Source organism: Trypanosoma cruzi (genome assembly GCF_000209065.1).
Source record: "Trypanosoma cruzi strain CL Brener chromosome Unknown tcruzi_1047053505965, whole genome shotgun sequence".
NCBI lineage: Eukaryota > Euglenozoa > Kinetoplastea > Trypanosomatida > Trypanosomatidae > Trypanosoma > Trypanosoma cruzi.
Genome location: NW_920260.1, coordinates 1 through 19,311, shown reverse-complemented (window position 1 = coordinate 19,311; position 19,311 = coordinate 1). Strand labels below are relative to the sequence as shown.

Genomic DNA, 19,311 nt, shown 5'->3' with positions numbered 1-19,311 from the left:
GTCTCAATCCCATTTATCTCCCGTCAGACGGACGTGCCACGCGAGTTCGTCCTGACGTTATCCCCCCATGGGTGATTGGACCTGCGAGGACGGGGGTGACTGTGCTGTGCCAGGGCTTTGGTGCACTCACCCCATCGCCGTGGAGAGATCGGTTGATACAAAGGGAAGGGTGAGCCTCGATACACAGAATGGATTTGAGCGATGGTTAATGTTGGAGCTGCAGCAAATGATGGAGGACTTTGGTGCAGGGGGTAAAACAAACGCTTCCGTGAGCGATGCACAGACGCCAATACCACCGTCCAAAGCACCGACTACCAATTTTGCCTTGCAATCGTCACTCAAGACAAGCAACCGGGGGACAGAATACATGGCTGGACCCGGGGCCAGGCGGACATCGTATCGCGGCAACAGAGTAGAGAGTCGTAGTGGGTTTGGCTTTGGAAACGATGTGGTAAACAAGCGGAAGGAGACAATAAATAATAACGGCATTCAGCGTGTGAAGGCTCCATCCGGTGGTGCACATGTGGCCTCCGATTCAAATAAGAACAACGTTGTTTCCTCTTTCTCTAACAGCGCTCGCGTCAGGTCAGCGCAATCGTCGAGGCCCTCTGCGAGGAAAATAATTAACTTTGACCCAGAGTCGAGTGGAGGCAACTCCTTTATTTCACAAACTCAACGGCAGTGAGTATAATCACTATCATAACACCGGTTATACTTCCTCCGTAATGTATATTCATTCAATTCTACAGGTTTTTTTATTTGGGTTATGCAGACTTTATTATGTGGGGCGGTGGCACCACTTCACCGATGGATGCGTCTTCTTTTTACAACTCCATTTTTTTTTTTTTTTGTATGTGTTTGTGTGTTTTATGCCGTTTCCCCCCACTTACACCCCTTTGCATCCCAGTGTCACGCTACGGGGGATGAGCTCCCTGGCACAGAGTCGCTTGTGGCGCAATAAGAGCGCATGGATTTGGACTGTTGATAAGGCAACGCTGCACGCCATTGACTTTCTTGCATACCGACTGGGCCTCTTTCACCCACCCCCAGGAGGAACTGTTTGTGGCACGGCAACTCTGGCGAGGTCGAAGTGTGATCGATTAAATATCCTCTCAGAGCGCTCTTCTATTCATTCCTCTTTTGTCCCCGTTGTGAGGAAGCAACAGACATCTTGTGGGGAGATCCATTTTTTTTCGTCCCTTGACACGATGAAGCGCATGATGCGGGAGTGGGAGAGACGACAGCGGAAACGGGCGCGGGATGAAGAGGAGATGGCGATCAGGGAGGAGGCAGACGTTGCGGCCAAGTTGCAGCACCCGGAATTTCTCTTTTCTGATGAGGACTCAGTGTTGTTACGCTTCGGCATGGGGAGTTTTGCGTCTCCCACCGCCCCCGGCTTCTCCGGCCTCTTCCGGCAACATTGGAAGGATTTCATTGTGACGGAGATGGTGACAGATGCGGCCGGATTGGCGACGGCCATCCCTCGAGAACATGATTGGTCTATACCTGCCTTGCCACCCTCGCTGCTCAACGCCACTGAAACACGTGAAAAATGGAGGGGCGACAGTGATGCTGATATGAACAAAAACGATGCCGAGGGCGAAGGTCGGGGTCACGTGGGTCCATCTTCTTCCTTCTTTGCGGTTGATGTCGAGGAACGAGTGACGGAACTGCTCAAAGAGGGCAGCAGAGAAGAAAATCCCTTGGCTTCGGGAGAACCGGAAGAGGGAGAGAAGGAGAAGGAGGAGGATGGAAATAATGACTGCGTGGCGGGCAAGAGGGATTTTTATCTTCAGTGTTACCTCCACAAGCGCCACATCGCCCACAGTGTGGCGCTCGCCAACATTGCGCAGACACTCCGCATGCATCCTTCTGGTATTTCCGTCGCTGGTATTAAGGATTACATTGGTGACACTATACAGCGGGTACGGTTGAAAATATTACGCCGGCGGCAGCTTTAGAGGCAAACAGTTTTTTCCGCATGAAAAAATGGTCAATGACTTTGTCTGACTTCTCGTACCAGAATGAGCCGCTGGTGCCGGGGCGACTGTTTGGCAACCACTTCAGGATCGTTTTGAGAGATGTGACTGCCGCACGGGAAGACGTGGAGCGCGCATTGCATGCGTTTGAACAAAACGGTTTCCCAAACTATTACGGATGTCAACGATTCTCGTGGTTTGGGGGCAAAAATGACGCCGCCTTTGCGCTGCTCCATCACAATTGGCTTGTGTTTGCCTTTCGCTTTCTTGGATACACAAGTTGTGAGTTGACATTACGGGAACTGTTGCAGCGTGAGAAGAAGTACCCAAATCCACTACAGGATGAGTACCGGCGCAATGTGGTCCGTCGTCTACGGCGTATAGCGACGGAACCAACGGAATTGGATGTGGCGCCTTTCCTTTCGTGTCCTCCGCTCGGTGCCCCACCGACATCCGCGGATGGCGGCCCTATTAGTGACAAGCAAGAGCTCATTATTTTACAGTTGCGCGAAGCATTTTTGGATCTGAACGTGCGAGACCGTCGTTTAACAGCGCAGCGGTTGAGTAGCTATCTGTGGAACCAGGTGCTAACCCTTCGACTCCATCACTTTGGATTGAAAGTATTGGTGGGAGATGTCGTTTTGCCAGAGAGCTTTCGACGTGTGGCGGCGTTGCCGGTAGACCGCACGGATTGTTACCGTGAAGGCATACGCTTTATTGCAGACGAAGAAGAGAAGTCGGCCTACACCATTACAGATGTTATGCACCCTGGGTTCTCCTTTAATGGTATTCAACGACCCATGAATACGGTTGGGGAATATTATCTTCAAGTCTGTGGCAAGTACCACTTGGATTGGCATGCACATCATGCACAAACGGGGATTCACGATTTTCTTGAGCCACCGCGACCCATCATTCGAAAACCCATAAATTTGCGTCATGAGTATAATATAGCGGAGTCAAAGTTGACATTAGAGTTTGTCTTGGAACGTGGAAGCTACGCCAATGTTGCCATCAGTGAACTTATGAAACTGCTTCGTTGTGCCGGATCAGAAAGTATTCTTCTCGTTCCTGCCCCGGAGGGCATGTGGGACATTGGAAGCCGCGACCCTGGGTATGTGAAGTCCATGCAGGACATCTACAGTGGTTTTGAGGATGGCATTGGCTTTGTGACGGATAAACACGATTTGCCGTTGGTCGGGGAGGGGAAGTTGTGGGATCATGACGGGCCGCTTTTTTTACCAGATAGTGCCGATCCTGTCAAGAAGGCGTATCGATGGGGCGAACAGCACCTTCTGCGAAACATGGAGCGCCGTGAGCGAGATGAGGAGGCGATGAAGATGCGTCTTTTTGAGAAGCCTCTGGCAAGGAAACTCAAGGACGGTGAGGTGGCCCAGTACGCCGGACACACTGTCCCCATGCTACCCAACAGCAAAGCAAAGAGGGTGTTTTTCACCGTTTTGCGTCGACAGCAAAGATTCCCTTGTGCCCCAAAGACGGTGCCGCGTATCCGGCGTGGAGCTGAGGTGCGTAACCGGAGCCCCGTAAATGTGCCGTTCAAGACCATCAACAGAAATACTTGGAATGTCACATGGTGAGAGAAGATCACACTGTGCCAGCGGCGCACAGGATGGAAGTAGGCAACGTGGGGGGGAAGAGAGGTGGATACACGAGCCGAAGATGCACAGAAGTAAATTAATTAAATGAAGAGTGGATGAACCCTTCTTTGTTGTTGTTTTTTCTTACGTGTAAGTGTGTATGTGTGTATGTATGCTGGCAGGAGGGAGAAGGAGGAGAGAAATGTGGGATGGATCTATATATTTTCTTTATTTGCGTCATGATATTCTTTTTTTTTTTTTTTTTTTTCTTTTATTCTGAACATGTTTGCTGAGCAATAATTCATTTTTCCGCACACGCACACAAACAGTCAAGGAGGGAAAGAGAGAAGAAACAAGGTCAACTTACGGATTCTTTTGCAGCATCTGTCTTTCATGTCCCGTACTCAAGCTGAAAACACAGGGAGATCGCCCAAACTTGATGCTCCGCCTTATGACCCCTCCTTGTGGGAGGGAAAGGACTGTGCCTTTATTACTACCCTGAAGGATGTCTATCATAGACAGGAGCGGATGGAGCGTCAGCTGCGATTGGAGACGTCTGCAGTCGGTGGGACTGCTATTCAACTGCCTGCCGCTTCCCATACCCAGATGGTCACAAGGCCCTCTACATGGTGGGGAAAGCTTTTGGGTAGCCTCTTTCCGCAGTACTACGCACGGCAGGCATTAGCCAATCTTGGCCTTGGCCAAATGAGCAATGATGAGCTTGTCAACCGCATGCATTTTGCTCTTCAGGCCGGGGATACGGACCTCTCTGCCCTCATTGCAAAGGAGTTGGCCCGACGTCGGGCGTGTTTGTATGAAGAAGAGGTTGGTAGAACGAGCATAGGAAGAGATACACTCCATTCGGGAGGTCGTCTTAGCACGGAGCCCAGGATGAGGACGAGGCTTAGTACTGGCTTTGGTGGGCGCGTAAGTGGTGTGGCACCGGACAGCAACACTCGTCCCTCTACTGGTTCTTCTTTTTTGGTGCCGGAGGTTTTGTTTCAAAGGCGTCCACGTGGTAGTGGTGGTGTTGGCGGTGAAAATATGCTGCGGTTTTAAATTGAATGAGTGTTGATGGTAGATGGAGGCATTTTTATGTTTTTATGTTTTTTTTTTTTTTTTTGTAGTGTAACTTTTTTTAAAGCGTGGAGTAACGGTTTAAATGGGAGCGCGGTCGCGTTATATCACAGACCATAGACAATATCTACTTACCTTTTTTTTTTCTTTTCTTCTTACCTTTCCATGCCGCTTTTTATTTATTTTTTTTCCTTTCTCTCTCGCGCCATGTGACCCTGTTTTACAACTATACACGTATATATATATATATATGTATCTATGAGTATGGCTTACACATGTGGTGTAACTTCTTTTTTTTTTTTTTTTTTTTTTGTTGGAGACGAAAAGGGGTGGTGGTGAGGAGGGAAGAAGGCCTTTTACTTCTTCTTTTTTTTTTGTTGTTGTTTCTTTGGTGATCTGCTTTATTTCTCAGCGAATGCCGCAGGCTGCCCACACCCCGTCTGACGTGGCGTATGATATGCCCTTTGAGCCGTATCCTGTGCAGAGGGAGATGATGCACACAATCACCAATTGTCTTCAATCCTCGTCCCCAATCCTTCCCGTGGCAGCGGTTGAGGTTCCCACTGGCTGCGGCAAGACGTTGGCCCTCCTGTCAAGTGTACTGCGCTATCAGGCTACACTGGAGAAACTCACCCCACAGGAACTGGAGCAGTACATGCGGTATCGTCGATGGAGACCGGCTGCGACATTGTTGCCAAAGTCTTTGTTGGATGAGGAGACTTTGGCGGGCAGTGGGAGGAGCAAAAGTAACTCGAAAGGGAAACGCATCCCTGATGACGCAGTGGACTGCGAAGAGAAGTGGCGGGTGCCAACCGAGTTTTTTAAACAGTTCCGTGCAAACAATAGTAAACGTCTTCGTGTGGAGATGGATGGCACACCTTGGAGTCTTCGTCGGCAGCACGAGCCTCCATCCTGCAGTGTTTTTTACGTTACACGAACCCACTCGCAAGTGCGTCAGGCTGTTGGGGAACTACGGAAGCTTCACGGTCTTCATCGTCTCAAAATGAATATTCTTGGAAGTAGAGAGCGATACTGCATTAATAGCACGTGTGAAAGGCACGAGCGACCAAGACACTACCAGTGGAGGGGAATAACTTGGGTGAGATTTGTGACAAGCTTGTTTCTCTTGGCCAATGCGAGGCCGTTTGCAATTATGGGGTTCTTGGCAGCCGAGCCATCAGCCATCCGCTCCATCAAGGGCGGTTGGAGAAGGTGTGGGACATGGAAGACTTGGTTGCAGAGGGGGTGGCGACTCAGAGCTGTCCATACTACGCCACTAGAGAACTTGTATTCTTTGCTCATGTCAACTTTGCTACGTATCAGTACCTCCTAGATCCACTTATTCGCCACGAGTGCAAGATGGAGGCGGCACTGAAAAACCACTCTATAATTATTTTTGATGAGGCACATAATGTGCCGTCGGTTTGTCAAGACGCACTCTCGCTAGAGACAACGCTGGATAACTTACGTCTTGTTGTGAGCGAAATTGAGCCCCTCATCACTTTTTCTACTTCCATGGCAACACTCAGTTATCCTCGGGAGTTCAAACTGACACACTGGACTCTGGCAGAGCTCTTTTCACTTCTCTACGATGTGTTCACTGCCATTGTGAAGTTTGTGGAGAGGCAAGAATGGATTGACACAGATACCCATCAAACATCCCAGCGAAGGCTCAACGATGATGAAGGTGAGGCTGAAGGGAAGAGAGGACCGACATTGTCCGGCGAAGCTTTTGCTAATGTCATACAGCTTTGTATTCTCGACCATTTGCCCTTCACGTTTGGAACGGTTGGTATGGAACATGGGGATGCTGCCCGCTGTTTATCTAATGCCTCGATGGATTCCGTGGTGATGTTCCGTCAGGTTTACGGTATTGTCATGTCTTTGGGGGTTACGTTTAATCCGTTTCAGTTTTCTATTTTTGGTTTGTCCATCATGAAAAGGTGGCTTCTCGTGATACGCTTCATGCTGCAGAAACCATCGGCCTTTGCGGTAAACATTTGCGATACCACTTTAAATTGTGTTGCTCAGGAGGGGCTGGTGGAGCCACCTCCATCGCTGCGAAGGACTGTGGGCATTCGCTGCTTGGATGGTAGTCTTGCGTTTCACCATCTTTTGGCCGTCACCCATCGTGTGGTGTTGGCGTCGGGGACACTGGCACCTTTCCACCAGCTTGGACAGGATCTTGGCATTTCGCTTTCCGACATGGCAACTTATGAGGGGTTGCATATAGCAGGCGTACACCAATACCGAATATCCGTACTCACACACATGATGGATGGTGCTCGACTTCACTGCAACTATGGGAATTTCAGAGACGCGTCTTTTATTGACCGTCTGGTGTCGGTCATTTTTGAAATTGTCAAACAGGTAAGACTGGGTGGAGTGCTTGTGTTCCTGCCGAACTATGTTGTCATGCGGATGGTGGGTTCACGACTCTCTTCTCGAATTTGTGATGAGACGGGGCGGGAACTACGGGTATTCATAGAGCCCAAAGATGCGATGGCGTTTTCTTCCATCTTGGATACATTCCGTGTTGTGACGCGTCGGAGCACGGCTGTTTTCCTCTCTGTGTGTCGTGCGAAGGTGGGGGAGGGGATTGACTTTGCGGACAACATGGCCCGGCTTGTTATTTGTGTGGGCATCCCACTTCGACCACTTAACTCTTGGGTCGTTGAGGCGCAGCGAAGGTACAGTGGCGAGGAGTGGTATGTCATCGATGCCATACGTGCAGTGAATCAAGCCCTGGGACGTTGCCTTCGGAACCGCCGTGACTACGGTGCGATGTTGCTGTTGGATGATCGATTTGAACAGGGGGCCTTTCAAAAAAGCCTCTCGAAGTGGTGCGCTGGCAGTTTAAAGGTCCACCACACACCTGCGTCCGTGCTGAAAGAGCTTTCCACCTTCTATCGTCTCATGACAGAGTCAAGTGCGGCGGAGAAGGAGCAGCCTCAACAAGAGCAGAGTGAAGAAGAAGAAGAAAGAGGGGGATCACGAGAGGGAACCAAAGCATTTCAGTGCTTGGCTCCGCTTGACCGCGTGGCTCGGGTGTTGTCCGCATCGGAGGCGAATAAACAGCATTCAAATGCGAAAGCACCGTTGCCTTTTTCCCCAACGGCAATGAACAAGCGTCCTCGGATCACCACGTGCACGCATGAGTGGAGCTGCACTGCGGTAAAGCTTCTGTACGAGGCTCACAACGCCGTGGAGGATGTGGCTGCTGCGGAACTTCGTGACGCGTTACATCTTCTCGAAGAGGAATATTTGGAATTACCTGTTAAAAAGTAGGGCCTTGGAACTGCCGTGTTTGTTTGTTTGTGTTTTTATTTTTATTGAGGGCGAAAATGGACTGCTCTCTGTCTGGGGAGGAATAAGAAAAAGGAAGAAGAGGATGGTGGTGGTGATGATGATGGGAATTTTGTGTGGATGGGTTTTGCTTGTCTCCTTACTTGTGTAGCGGCCAATGTATTAAAAAGGAAAGAGGAACCACATGGCCGGTTGGACTTTTCTACCATTCTCACTCTTTCTGCCTACCCAAAAAAGGATGAAGGTGGAGAATAGAAGGAGGGGAAGTAAACGGTCCGTGAAGCGTGGAGGGTAATTATGGAGTGGATCCCATGCAAGGAAAGGGTGGGAACACTGGGCGCTCGCGAGGGACACTGTGCGACGTGTCTGTTGGATCCAGCGACCGGAGAGGAGTGGGTGATGTGTGTTGGAGGTTACTGCGAGGGGGAACGCGATGGAATTGTCATGATCAGCAAAGTCTTTCCACAGCCAGTCCTTTGCTGGATTACTGTTGCCGAGCATCTGCCCTGTTTTGAGTGCGATGGGGCATCATTGACACGTGTTGGTAACCCAACTGAGGCGTACATGTTTGGCGGACTGGATGCAAACTTGAATCGGTGCAATCGTCTTTTTCGAGTGGGCCTGGATTTTACAGACAGACTTCCCACTCTTGACGTCAAAGATCTCCAGACTACAGGAAGCATTCCTCCACCACGGACACAACACTCGGCGGGGGGAACAGCAACGTATCTTTTTGTATTTGGTGGCGAGAAAGACGGCGCAGACCAGAGCAATGATATGTACATGTTAGACACTGTCACACTCTTGTGGAAATGTATCAAGACAGAGGCTCCTGTTCCGCCGCCCCGTCTCCTCGCTGGTCCCCTCTTATTTATTTCATCTCATGTTTGCGTGCTTTATGGCGGCGCACATTTCGTGAACGGTGACATTAAGAGCCTAAACGACGTTTGGTTCTGCGATCTCTCGTCCGCTTGTACATGGACGCAGTTAGAAGTAAATGTTGCCGATGAGAATGTTGTTTTTCCAAGGTCCAATGGCCATGCGGGTGGCCTGTTCCGCGAAGAAGAGAAGGTGACTGCAGTATTTGTTGGTGGCAAGGACGCTGTCGAAGGATGTGACAAGGTGAAGCAGGTGTGTTGGTGCGAATCAGGGGAAGGCCTGCTTCAATTGCGCCTGGTGGAGCCAACATTGAGGTGCCGCGAGGGCCCGCACTGGCGTTACACACCGGCTGTGGTTGAGACTCATCAAGGAATCCTGTTGCTCGGTGGACAGTGTCGCCATCCACAGGACGTGGTAGCGTTCTACCTCAAGTGCGTCGGTGGTATGGGCTCGTTATAAAACATCTCTGGAACTCGAGGGGAAGGAAGTGAAATTGGGACGATGTAGGCGATGATTTTCAGCCTGTGGGGTTTTTAATGGCCATGCAATGATCGTGCGTGCTCTCTTACCGTTTCTAAAAACTATATCTGCCTGGAAGAGATTCAGTTTTTTGGAGGGAATTTGCGATCATATGTGGGGGAAGGGAGGCTAAGGAGGAGGTTGGCGTGGTTTTCTCATCCCCCACCATTATTTTTTTTTCTTTTTACATGTTGGTGCGCTGCAGGACATCGAGTGCATTTCTTTTTGTTTTCTGTCCTTTCACTCGCCGACTTTCTTAAGACTAATACCGCTGCAGCAACTTGCCACGCGGAGGGAATTCTGGCGGTTGCGGTGGCCCTTTTGAAGACTGCCGCCTCAGCGTGGTGCGCCAGGGTCAATCGCCCCGTATTGTCGGGGGAGGCCAGGAGCCAGCCATGTTTCCCTCACGGGCTTGTTGGTGCAGGGCTGACGGCATGTATTTTGTGAATATCTTTGTTTGTGGGTGCGTGCGTGTTGGATAAATTGTTTCTGAATTGTGTGCGGGATGCTGGGCGCATTGAGCCAAAATGTCACTTGTTATTTTGTTCTTCTTTCTTTGTGTGGCAATAGGGAGCTAGGTCTCAGCCGGGCAAGCTTACTGCTTATTGCCGCTATTGTTACTGTTTTTGTGGAATTTTGCTTTTGTACTACGCACGTTGTTTTAATGGGCAAGTTGGCACCTGAACTGTTCTACAATGCTCTTCGACGGCGTGGGGTGACCCGTTTTTTTGGCGTTCCCGATTCCCTTTTGAAGGATTTCTGCGCCTTTGTCACGGACAACACCCACCCACGTGAACATATCATAACAGCGAATGAGGGTAATGCTCTTGCAATGGCAGCTGGTCATCACCTGGCAACGGGGGAGTTCCCTTTGGTGTACATGCAAAATAGCGGGCTGGGTAACATTATAAACCCGCTTCTCAGTCTCGCACACGCTGAGGTGTATCGTATTCCTCTTTTGATGCTGGTGGGCTGGCGCGGTGCCCCGGGCGTGAAGGATGAGCCACAACATGTGGCACAGGGACGTTTGAGTGAAGATCTTTTGCGCGTTCTGGAGGTACCGTACTCCGTCTTGTCAGCTGATTGCGATGACGTGGAGGCTTCAATGCAAAAAAGTCTGGACGTGGCCTTTGAGCACATGCAGTCTGCTGGAACGCCTTACACCCTTTTAGTGCGCCCGGGGCTGTTTAGCAAACACAAAATTTTGAAGTCATGGAACGATTTGAAAGGAATTCCAATGTCCCGTGAGGAGGCAATTGAGCAGGTACTGCGGCAGCTGGACACGAAGGATGTTGTGGTGAGCACGACAGGAATGCCCTCGCGAGAAGTCTTTGAGATTCGTGAGCGTAGTGGGATGGGACACGCTCAGGATTTTCTTACGGTTGGTTGCATGGGGCATTGCTCTTCAATAGCGGCAGGCATTGCACTAGCAAAACCAGAGAAACAGGTATTTTGCCTCGACGGCGATGGGGCCGCCATCATGCACATGGGATCGTTTGCGGTCCATGGTGGAGCCGCTGCTGTTCAGCCCGTAAACGGAGATGACTCATCCCGTCTTCTTCATAACTACAAGCATGTGGTATTGAACAATGGTGCTCACGATTCAGTAGGGGGACAACCCACCGCTGCCTATGATGTTTCTATTACACAAGTAGCAAAAGCATGTGGATTTACGACTGTTCGTGAGGAGCCGGTGATGGAATTGGGAGATTTGGTGAAGGCTATGTCGGAGCTGAAGGAGGCCATGGGCCCGGCATTTTTGGAAATTCTTGTGAAAAAAGGCAATCGGCCAGACTTGGGCCGTCCCACGACAACACCTCAGGAAAACAAGAAGATTTTTATGAAATTCTTAAATGATAGTTAAGACTGTGGATGTGTTAGTGGACACGTGTGGCTTTGAGACGGTGATATCTCACTAATAGAGACGGCCAGTTTTTTTAAAAAAAGAGAGGGTAGAAGTCGCATCTATTACTTCTCTCTAATTACTGCATTCGCTTGGGGGAGAGGTGAAATGCATGGGCGTGCACAAAAAAGGGGATGAGGGGGAAAAGGACGTTGAGAAGTAGAAATGGAGCGAAGAATGAGGGGAGTAGAGAAGGAATGGGAATGTAAATAAAGAAAAGAGAAGTACTTACGTGTAAATAAATAAATAAAAGACGCTCTTCCTTTTTCTTTTTCCTTTATTTTGTTGTTACAAAGGAACGTAAGCGAAGGAGAAGTTTAACGTGCCTTTTAAGAATGCTGCGGCGGGCGTGTTTATTTCGCAAGATAACACGCTCTTGGACAAAGGGTTCTATCACCTCATCCATGGCCCATTTTCCTGATGCGGTGAGGGCTGATCCGGCCGCACTGCGCGGTGCAGACTGCTCTGCGAAGGAAAAACGTCAATGGACCATTGACGACGTGTCCAGGAGCAACGGTCGTAAGGTACCGAAACATATTGAATGGTTGACAAATAAGATGAGACTGTGGGTCCGTCTTGTACGCGCGGATAGGCCAGTCGGAACCGTACTATTGATGTTACCGTGCTATTGGGGTTCCAGCCTTGCTGTTACGAAGGCAATTGTGTGGGAAGGGGCTGATCCGGTGGCTCTTTTTGCACCTTTTATTCCAGTACACCTTGCCGTTTTGTTTACAGCTGGGGCGTTTTTGATGCGTAACGCCGGCTGTGTTGTGAACGATATGTTGGACAGGAAGTTTGACGAATTGGTATCACGCACTAAAACTCGTCCATTGGCCAATCGAGCGATTGGCATGACGGAGGCTTCTGGTGTTCTTTTTTTGAATCTTGCTTTTGCTTTTGTAATTGTCATGAATTTATCTCCGATGGCTCTTTTGGCAGCCTTTTCGATTGTTCCACTGGTGGCCGTTTATCCATTGATGAAGCGTGTCACGTATATGCCTCAGTTTTTTCTGGGGATATGTTTCAATTGGGGCATATTTGTTGGTTATGCCGCTGTACTAAATCGTGTGGATCTTGCGGTCACGTTGCCCATTTTTTGTTCTGGCGTTGTATGGACCATTTTGTACGACACAATATACGCATATCAAGACAGGGATGACGATATGAAATGTGGGGTGAAGAGTTCCGCCATTCTTATTGGGGATCGTAAGTATATTCTAACCCTTATGATATTCCCTGTGGGCCTTGGAATACTCATCTCTGGATTAATGGTCTCCCAGTCTCTTCCGTTTTATATTGCAACTCTTTTATGCATTTGGCATCTTCAGGGTATCGTGGATGATGTCAATATATACGACGCTTCGTCGTGTGGAAAAGGATTTTTGAGAAATGCAAGATTTGGCATTTATGTCTTTTTGTCCATGTGCTTGGGGAATGTTTTCTGGACACTTGCTTCGGAGCATGAGCGAGTAAAAGATGCCGATAACATTGCAGTGCCCGAGAAATCGGCGCTCATGCAGTTTCTTCTTTTTAGAAAAACTGCAGAACCACCGGCTTTTAACACGCAAGACATCCGTTGGATCGATCGAATGGCACATCCAGTGTACGTTGCGGCCCAAGAAGTAAAGCAAGATTCTACGCAGAAGCTTTTGGTGATACCAGCGTGGATGCGACGTGAGTATCTTGGCGAAAATTTGGGGAATTTAATGCTACTTCTTGGCGTTGAAAATGAGGTTGTTGTTTCATGGCAAGAATGGTGGTATGCGCAGCTTGACCACTATAATATGTTTTCCAAGCTGGCAATATAAGAAAATGGCTGCCCTTTTTTTTTATCTTCATGTCGGATTTAGAGAAGGATATGATCCATGTATCACTTGGAGCGTTTTCTGGAGAAAACAACAACAACAACAACAAAAGTAAGCGTATTTAAAAGGATGAACCATTCAGTGAAATGGATGCGTAGCGTTTTTTCTCATATATTTATTTATAACTAAATTTCTATTTGTTTATATAAATATATATATAAATATAGATAAGGTGTCTGTGTGTTTTTCTGTTTGTATAATTTACATGTTGTATGGACCCCTCCCCCTTTTTTTTTTTGTTCTTCTTCTGTGACACGGACATCTGTCGGAACCCGGAACACAAACAAACAAAAAGAAAAAGAAAAACACACACAAAAAAAGAGGGGAGCTGCGTACGATATCGGTAAAGCACATCTCATTAGAAGGAAGAATATGTATGAAGTGCAGGATCTGTCGGACCACGCAGTTGGGGGCCTCTCCGGCAAGTTTTCCGATGACATTTGGCCAGCTTTTACAAATTCCGTGGGGAATTTGTGTGATGCGCCAAATGAGAGAATCAAAGAAAAAGAACGGTACAGCCTACGCTACGTCTATACACACAGTTGTCAGCAGCACCGTGTACGTCCCAACGCCGATGTGTTAAGGCAGCTTCCCTCCTTTGTAGGTGAAGATTGGGTCAAGAAGGTAAAGGTGCTTGATTTTTCGCTTGCCTACGTGGGACGTGATGGCTGTGCCGCGCTTGTCCCTGTTATTGGCCTTTGCACCTCCATGACACATCTACTCATGCCCTCTATTGGCTTGACGGAGGAGGCGGCATGGCCACTCCTTGCTATTCTGCAGACGCACCCCTCATTGACATGGATGGATCTCTCTGGCAACCAACTGAACGACAACGTGGGAAGATGGATTTTAAATATGGTGCTGGAAAACCCCACCATTCAGTTTGTACTGCTCAGAGACGCGGGTATCAGTCTTCCATTGGTGTCAAAAATATCACGTCAGTTGCATCGTGAGAAACATGAGCGCGCGGGTGGGTTAATTTCATTTAAACAATCACTTGACTTGGATCGACTCTCATTTTCGTTTGAAACAACCCTCTCGGCGTCTGTTTCCACGTATGATGCATCACGAGGACGCCGGATTCCGGCATTTGTTGCTTCTGGATTGGCGGAGCTGCGCCATCGGTTACACCACAATCGGCACTGCATTCAAAAAGTATATGAATGCTTCATACTTCCCAAAGGCGAGGCGGATGGAATTGAGGACGACTGCGGGGAGTCTGTTGTGGATATTGTCAATATGAACGGAGAGTGGGACACTGTTTCCATTTCTGCCATGTATACTGGGAAATGCTCGTGGCGGGCCTTTTTTCGCGGCCTGCGTCTTCTGGGCATCCACGCGGTCTCCCGTTCTCTTACGGAGAGTGTGACGTTCGCAACCATCTGCGGTATATGTAACTTGGAGACGATTTATTTTGGGAAGCTGCTGAGCTTCTTAAGGCCGCATGTGGCACTCAAGATGGCGGCACCGTGGAAGACTGACAGTAGTAGCACAACCCACTGGATTGTTGGTGCGGATGAATACTCTTTGACTAGTGAATTACAGGAGTCTGCTGTCGGACCAACGCAACGACTGTTTTCAAGCAGCACTCCTTCTCTCTTTTCCGCTTTGCGGGTTTTGTCGCGATCGGAGGCAGGGAATTCTGCGTGCTCTTTGCTTGCGGCAGAGAACGTCGATACCAAATCTCCCAACCCTGAGAGTGTCCCGCTAATCCTTAAACCGCGCGATAGTGCTGATTTGAGACGCAAGACTGCTCCTGGGAAACTCACGTTGGGTTGTTCACATACTTTTAATTCAAAAGCCCTGTTGAGTCTGACGAACTCAGGGACGCCTGTTGGGGCTCTGGAAGATCAATTTAGGCTCGATCGCTTTTTTGTGAGCCGAGAGATGCAGTATGTGGTGGATCGCCTCTATGATGCCCGAGACACTCTGCGTGAATCGTTTCAACCAGGCGACGGAGACGATGCGGTAGCGCCGTTCATGGTTCCTGTCGATGATTTGCTGGAACAGGCGGTGTCCTTTCTAGGAGAGAATTATCGGGAGAAAGTTGTGGCCGTGCTGAAATCCTCCGGTGCAGAGAAAGAGGCGTGCCCCATGCTGGACCTGGAAAAATGGCTCAATTCCATGTACATACCCGAAACGGGGGCATCCAATGTGCCCCCTTTTTCTTTGTCAAAGGAGAGGGGCATGTGGAGAGGTGTGAAGGTGGAAAGACTCCAAAGTGTACTCCAGTTATACTGAGTTTATTGTGCTCTCGCCTTTTTATTAGCTTTCAATCTTTTTTCCCCTCTTTGGTTTTTCATTGGGGAAGGAAGGGAGAGGGGGAAAGGAAGAACGATTTTCCCTTCTTTTTTTGTTCTTGCCGACGGTTACTTCCTTTTTCTCCTCGAGAACGTTGGACACGGAAGAGCTGGGAATCTTATTGGTAGTGGTGGTGGTGGGAAGGCCTCATGTTTTTGTTGTTGTACTTTTTTTCCCACCTTTTTATTTTTATTTTGTGCTCTCTCTTTCTCTCTCTCTTTATTTTGACCTGCTGCGTCCTGCGAATGCCTTCTGTTTCTTACTCTTGTGTATTTTGTTGCGCTTGCGTTTGTCATGCACACATTTGCGTGGCGCAGTTCAAAGAGGAGGCCTGCGGCATCAATTCCTTACCTTCAAATTAAAAAGTGGTCTCCACGGATATAGACAGCACAGGACTGAACCCGGCACATCACGTCTCAGCGTGCACACTGAGCGAAGATGTGAAAGGGACCCCGGCGCCCGGAGAGGGAGCTGCAGCGAAGGCCGCGAAGCACAACCCCAGAGCGCCGCTCGCCCCACCACCCACGCTGCCCGATAAATTTATTGGCGGCAGAGCCCCGGAATCAGAGTCGCCGCGGCCGCTTCCTCGGAACCTCACCCTCGTCTCCTTCCGCACCCTCCGCGGATGTCGGGTCGTCCGCTAGAGGCGGATCAACGACCGGTATTGGGTGGCCGCTGATGTTCGGGAAGGCGGTGCACACATCGGCGTATTGGGGGCACACAACGCTCCCACGCCACGGACCCGATGGCGGCGTAACGGTCTCACCCTCCTGGCACTCGTGCCACGCATCGTCACGAAGGAACCGCACGCTCACTGTGCCGTCGCCGCATCGAGTGTCCACACAAACGTCGCCAATATATTTGTCGTCGAATTGAAGGTCCTGCCCCTTCACGCACCGCGAGTTCGGGCCAACGACACTGCCAAGCATTGCTGAAGGATCGCCGTTGGTGCAACCACCATTAGAATACTCCTTGACATACGGGCATCTGCTCATGTAGAGGCCATCACCGCCAACTCGGGGATCAGCGAAGTACCGATACTCCTGTGGCAGGGCTTCCTCGTGCCTCATCAGCCTACAGAACCCCAGAGACAGACGGTCGTACGTGCAGAAGAACATTACATTTTCGTCAAACTGGTTGCAAAACAGTTGAGGGTATTCGGTGATGCCGTCGGTCAAGCACTTCTTTTCCAGCAGCCCACAGCCAGAGTTGTTGCCCCACCACAACATCTCCGCCGCACTGTAGTTTGCCACATAAACACCCATGTCCTCGAATGCTGCAAGCGTCAGTGCCGAGTACAGCCCAACCTCCATATCACTGGTCATCATCTCGTCCTTCATGTTGCGTTTCCTCCAATGCGACAGTGCAGTTCCAGGGCCACCCTCGTCCTCCAGCTCAATGCCCTCAAGCGTGGGGCAGTTGTGGTACTGACGCGCCATTGCCTTCGTCTTCGGTGTTGAAATCACCGACACCTTGGAACTCCCGCGCACGTTCGGGACCTCGGAAATCATATGTAACATCACAAAATAATCAACATAAAACCCAAGAGCATGCCCCAACTCGTGGGCCGCTACACGCACGTCTTCATTTGTCACCGCTACTTGCTTCGGGTCGAAGTTCACGGCGGCAGCAAATGGACGACCATCATCCAGCATGAAGCACGGAATCGCCCATGCGCTTGGACCAGAAGTCGGAAAACCGTTCGCGTAGATAATCATGTCGGCGTCAGCCACACCCACCGTGTGGTGCCTGCGAGGGATGGTGAAGTTATCGCACAACCCCAGTCCGGTTTGAGGAATGAGGACGGGGCGCGTCACGGGCCTCACGGAGAGACGCTCCGCGTGCAGTTGAATTGCGGCGGGGAGAGTTTGCCTCAGAATAATGCTCCTCCTCTCCTCCGTCAACACGTCGTCCTCCTCGCATGTTATTGCGCGGCCATCGTGGTCAATGCGCGGATCCCCCGCCGCAGTGCAGTGCCTCAACGGATTGTACATGTCCTCCGCGGACACCCTGATGCGGATCGGAGCCCAGCCATCGTCCTCATCCTCGCTGGCGGCGGTGTACGCCTGCACGGCGCCCTGTCCCCGGCGCGGCACCTCACGCACCACCGCAGTCGGCAGCCGGCCGTATTTCTTCATCATCGCGTCAAACCCACAGCGGTGCTTCACTGCACGATCGGCGGCAACGCAAACACCGGCGCAACACACCACCATCATGAGCCACGGCAGCAGCAGTGGCAGCGGCGCGGTGTGGCGTGGCTGGCGCATGGCTTGGGGACAATGTGTCTGTTCCTGGGGTGCGGGCAGCAGCAGTGGTATTAGTCGTAGTGGTGGTGGTAGCACAGACCTTGTCTGCGGGAGGAGAAGCAGAAGGAAGAGGAGAAGAGCAGAGGGGCAGCACTACAACTTACCGCAGCGCACACACAGACAAAAAAAATAAACAGAGCCTCCAAATAGAGCCGAAGCACGGAAAAATGTTCTGCAGCGCTGCTGGCCAGATCCCGAACTGATGCGCACAAATAAAATAGGACGGGAAAGAAGAGGGCCATGGAGAGGCAGCGGCCTCGCCACATCCTCAATTTTTGTCCCAAGTATATCTATGTATTCTGACAGGCACTCTCGTGCCACGGTGCGGTTTATTCGGGTTGGAGACATTTATTACCTACGAAGTGGAACACTTTGGGCTCCTCCAGCCACAAGACCTCGCCGCAAGGTCGGAACCAAAGAGGGTGGATGGCAAAAATAAAAATAAAAATAAAATTCGTCTTGTCGCTATCGGTTCCTTGATTCCTTCCATCGGGGCCTTTCAAAGGAACATAAGGTAGGAAAAGGATCACACGCAAATATTTTCGTCGTTTTACCAGGACATATATTAAATTGGGCAGCCAGCCCTCTCGATAACATTCTTCTCACAGGCCCTGAAAAGTACCATCACACCATCTACGCAGTGGCACGCACACGGAGTGAAGAGAGGGCACAGGAGAAAAAAGTATAAAAAATAGTCCGCGACTCAATTTCCTCCAGCACAGGAACAAGGAAATCAAATACAAGCACCTCGCACCCTCGCCATGCTGTCGCCATGGCCGCGACGGATGCATTCCGTGGTCCACGGCGAGTCCAGCGCGACTCCCCACTCCCACGATCATTCATGGCTGACGAAAAGGAGGTGCCGAGTGCGTCTTTCGCTCGCCTCCCGCGTGGGGCGAGAAGGATCGCATCGGGCGGGCCCCACAACTCACACCGTGCGCGACCCCTACACCAATAAGCTGGGCAAAGAGGACACGGCTGGGCAGTTTTGCCGCCCACTCTCAGTGCCTGCCATTCCCCCGCAGCTAAAATGAATAATAGTAAAACACAGGAGAGTCCCGTCTGCGTGGAACGCCGCGGCGAGCGTGCTCGTCCCCGCCCTCAGCACAGCAGTCACGGACACCCCCGCACCCATTGGGTCACGGCGACTTCCCAACGCCCTGCCCGCATCAGAAGACGCACGTGGGTGCATGCGACGCTGGGACTCGTCTCCTCCCTCCAGACCACCTCGCCACCACGCGGTTGCGCATAAATTCATTCCCTCAGCACGCAAATGTCCGTTAAGCCACGCATCGCAGGCACAAGAAAACAAATACACTCATTGTCCGTTTTTCAGAAGCGAAGAGAGGAGTAGCGCAACAGTTGCACGGTGCTATTGTTATCGCTGTGCTGCGTCTCGCGAGTGCGGGGTCGATAATCCAAGTGCACATCACGACCCTGCCGCACGCTGTTCGCGCATTTTCTTTTTTGGGGGGCTTTCGTCGCTTTTAAAAATAAATCTGATGCCCCGCACGCCGGCCACCATCGCAGTGCCGCCCGCCCCACAATCCACGCTGCCCGATAAATTTATTGGCGGCA

At 50.5% G+C, this 19,311-nt stretch overlaps 6 protein-coding genes and 3 pseudogenes across 6 annotated transcripts, besides 12 other annotated features; 8 read left to right on the top strand and 1 right to left on the bottom strand.

The window, feature by feature from the left end:
- Window positions 1–685, top strand: Tc00.1047053505965.92 (annotated as a pseudogene; the record flags this gene model as incomplete).
- Window positions 1–13,342: a sequence feature (heterozygous, Esmeraldo-like haplotype).
- Window positions 866–3,577, top strand: Tc00.1047053505965.86 (annotated as a pseudogene).
- Window positions 3,823–3,850: a microsatellite.
- Tc00.1047053505965.80 (uncharacterized protein) lies at window positions 3,971–4,636 on the top strand (the record flags this gene model as incomplete). The annotated part of the gene is made up of 1 exon (XM_804458.1): window positions 3,971–4,636. The coding sequence occupies one exon, from the start codon at window positions 3,971–3,973 to the stop codon at window positions 4,634–4,636; it is 666 nt and encodes a 221-aa protein (XP_809551.1).
- Window positions 4,882–4,914: a microsatellite.
- Window positions 4,942–4,966: a microsatellite.
- Tc00.1047053505965.70 lies at window positions 5,072–7,942 on the top strand (annotated as a pseudogene).
- On the top strand, window positions 8,258–9,298 carry Tc00.1047053505965.60 (uncharacterized protein; the record flags this gene model as incomplete). Its single annotated transcript, XM_804457.1, has 1 exon — window positions 8,258–9,298. One exon carries the CDS (start codon window positions 8,258–8,260, stop codon window positions 9,296–9,298), a length of 1,041 nt encoding a protein of 346 aa, XP_809550.1.
- On the top strand, window positions 9,864–11,222 carry Tc00.1047053505965.50 (phosphonopyruvate decarboxylase, putative; the record flags this gene model as incomplete). Its single annotated transcript, XM_804456.1, has 1 exon — window positions 9,864–11,222. One exon carries the CDS (start codon window positions 9,864–9,866, stop codon window positions 11,220–11,222), a length of 1,359 nt encoding a protein of 452 aa, XP_809549.1.
- Tc00.1047053505965.30 (prenyltransferase, putative) lies at window positions 11,597–13,069 on the top strand (the record flags this gene model as incomplete). Its single annotated transcript, XM_804455.1, has 1 exon — window positions 11,597–13,069. One exon carries the CDS (start codon window positions 11,597–11,599, stop codon window positions 13,067–13,069), a length of 1,473 nt encoding a protein of 490 aa, XP_809548.1.
- Window positions 13,156–13,175: a microsatellite.
- Window positions 13,236–13,296: a microsatellite.
- Window positions 13,343–13,446: a sequence feature (areas merged during assembly that could not be assigned to a particular haplotype. This can correspond to areas where the two haplotypes were merged or to regions with more than two copies in the genome that were merged during assembly.).
- Window positions 13,403–13,444: a sequence feature (T-rich).
- Window positions 13,447–16,242: a sequence feature (heterozygous, Esmeraldo-like haplotype).
- Window positions 13,499–15,367, top strand: Tc00.1047053505965.20 (uncharacterized protein; the record flags this gene model as incomplete). The annotated part of the gene is made up of 1 exon (XM_804454.1): window positions 13,499–15,367. One exon carries the CDS (start codon window positions 13,499–13,501, stop codon window positions 15,365–15,367), a length of 1,869 nt encoding a protein of 622 aa, XP_809547.1.
- Tc00.1047053505965.10 (surface protease GP63, putative) lies at window positions 15,991–17,694 on the bottom strand (the record flags this gene model as incomplete). The annotated part of the gene is made up of 1 exon (XM_804453.1): window positions 15,991–17,694. The coding sequence occupies one exon, from the start codon at window positions 17,692–17,694 to the stop codon at window positions 15,991–15,993; it is 1,704 nt and encodes a 567-aa protein (XP_809546.1).
- Window positions 16,243–19,311: a sequence feature (areas not merged during assembly with more than two copies in the genome that could not be assigned to a particular haplotype).
- Window positions 18,078–18,345: a mobile genetic element.
- Window positions 18,165–18,186: a microsatellite.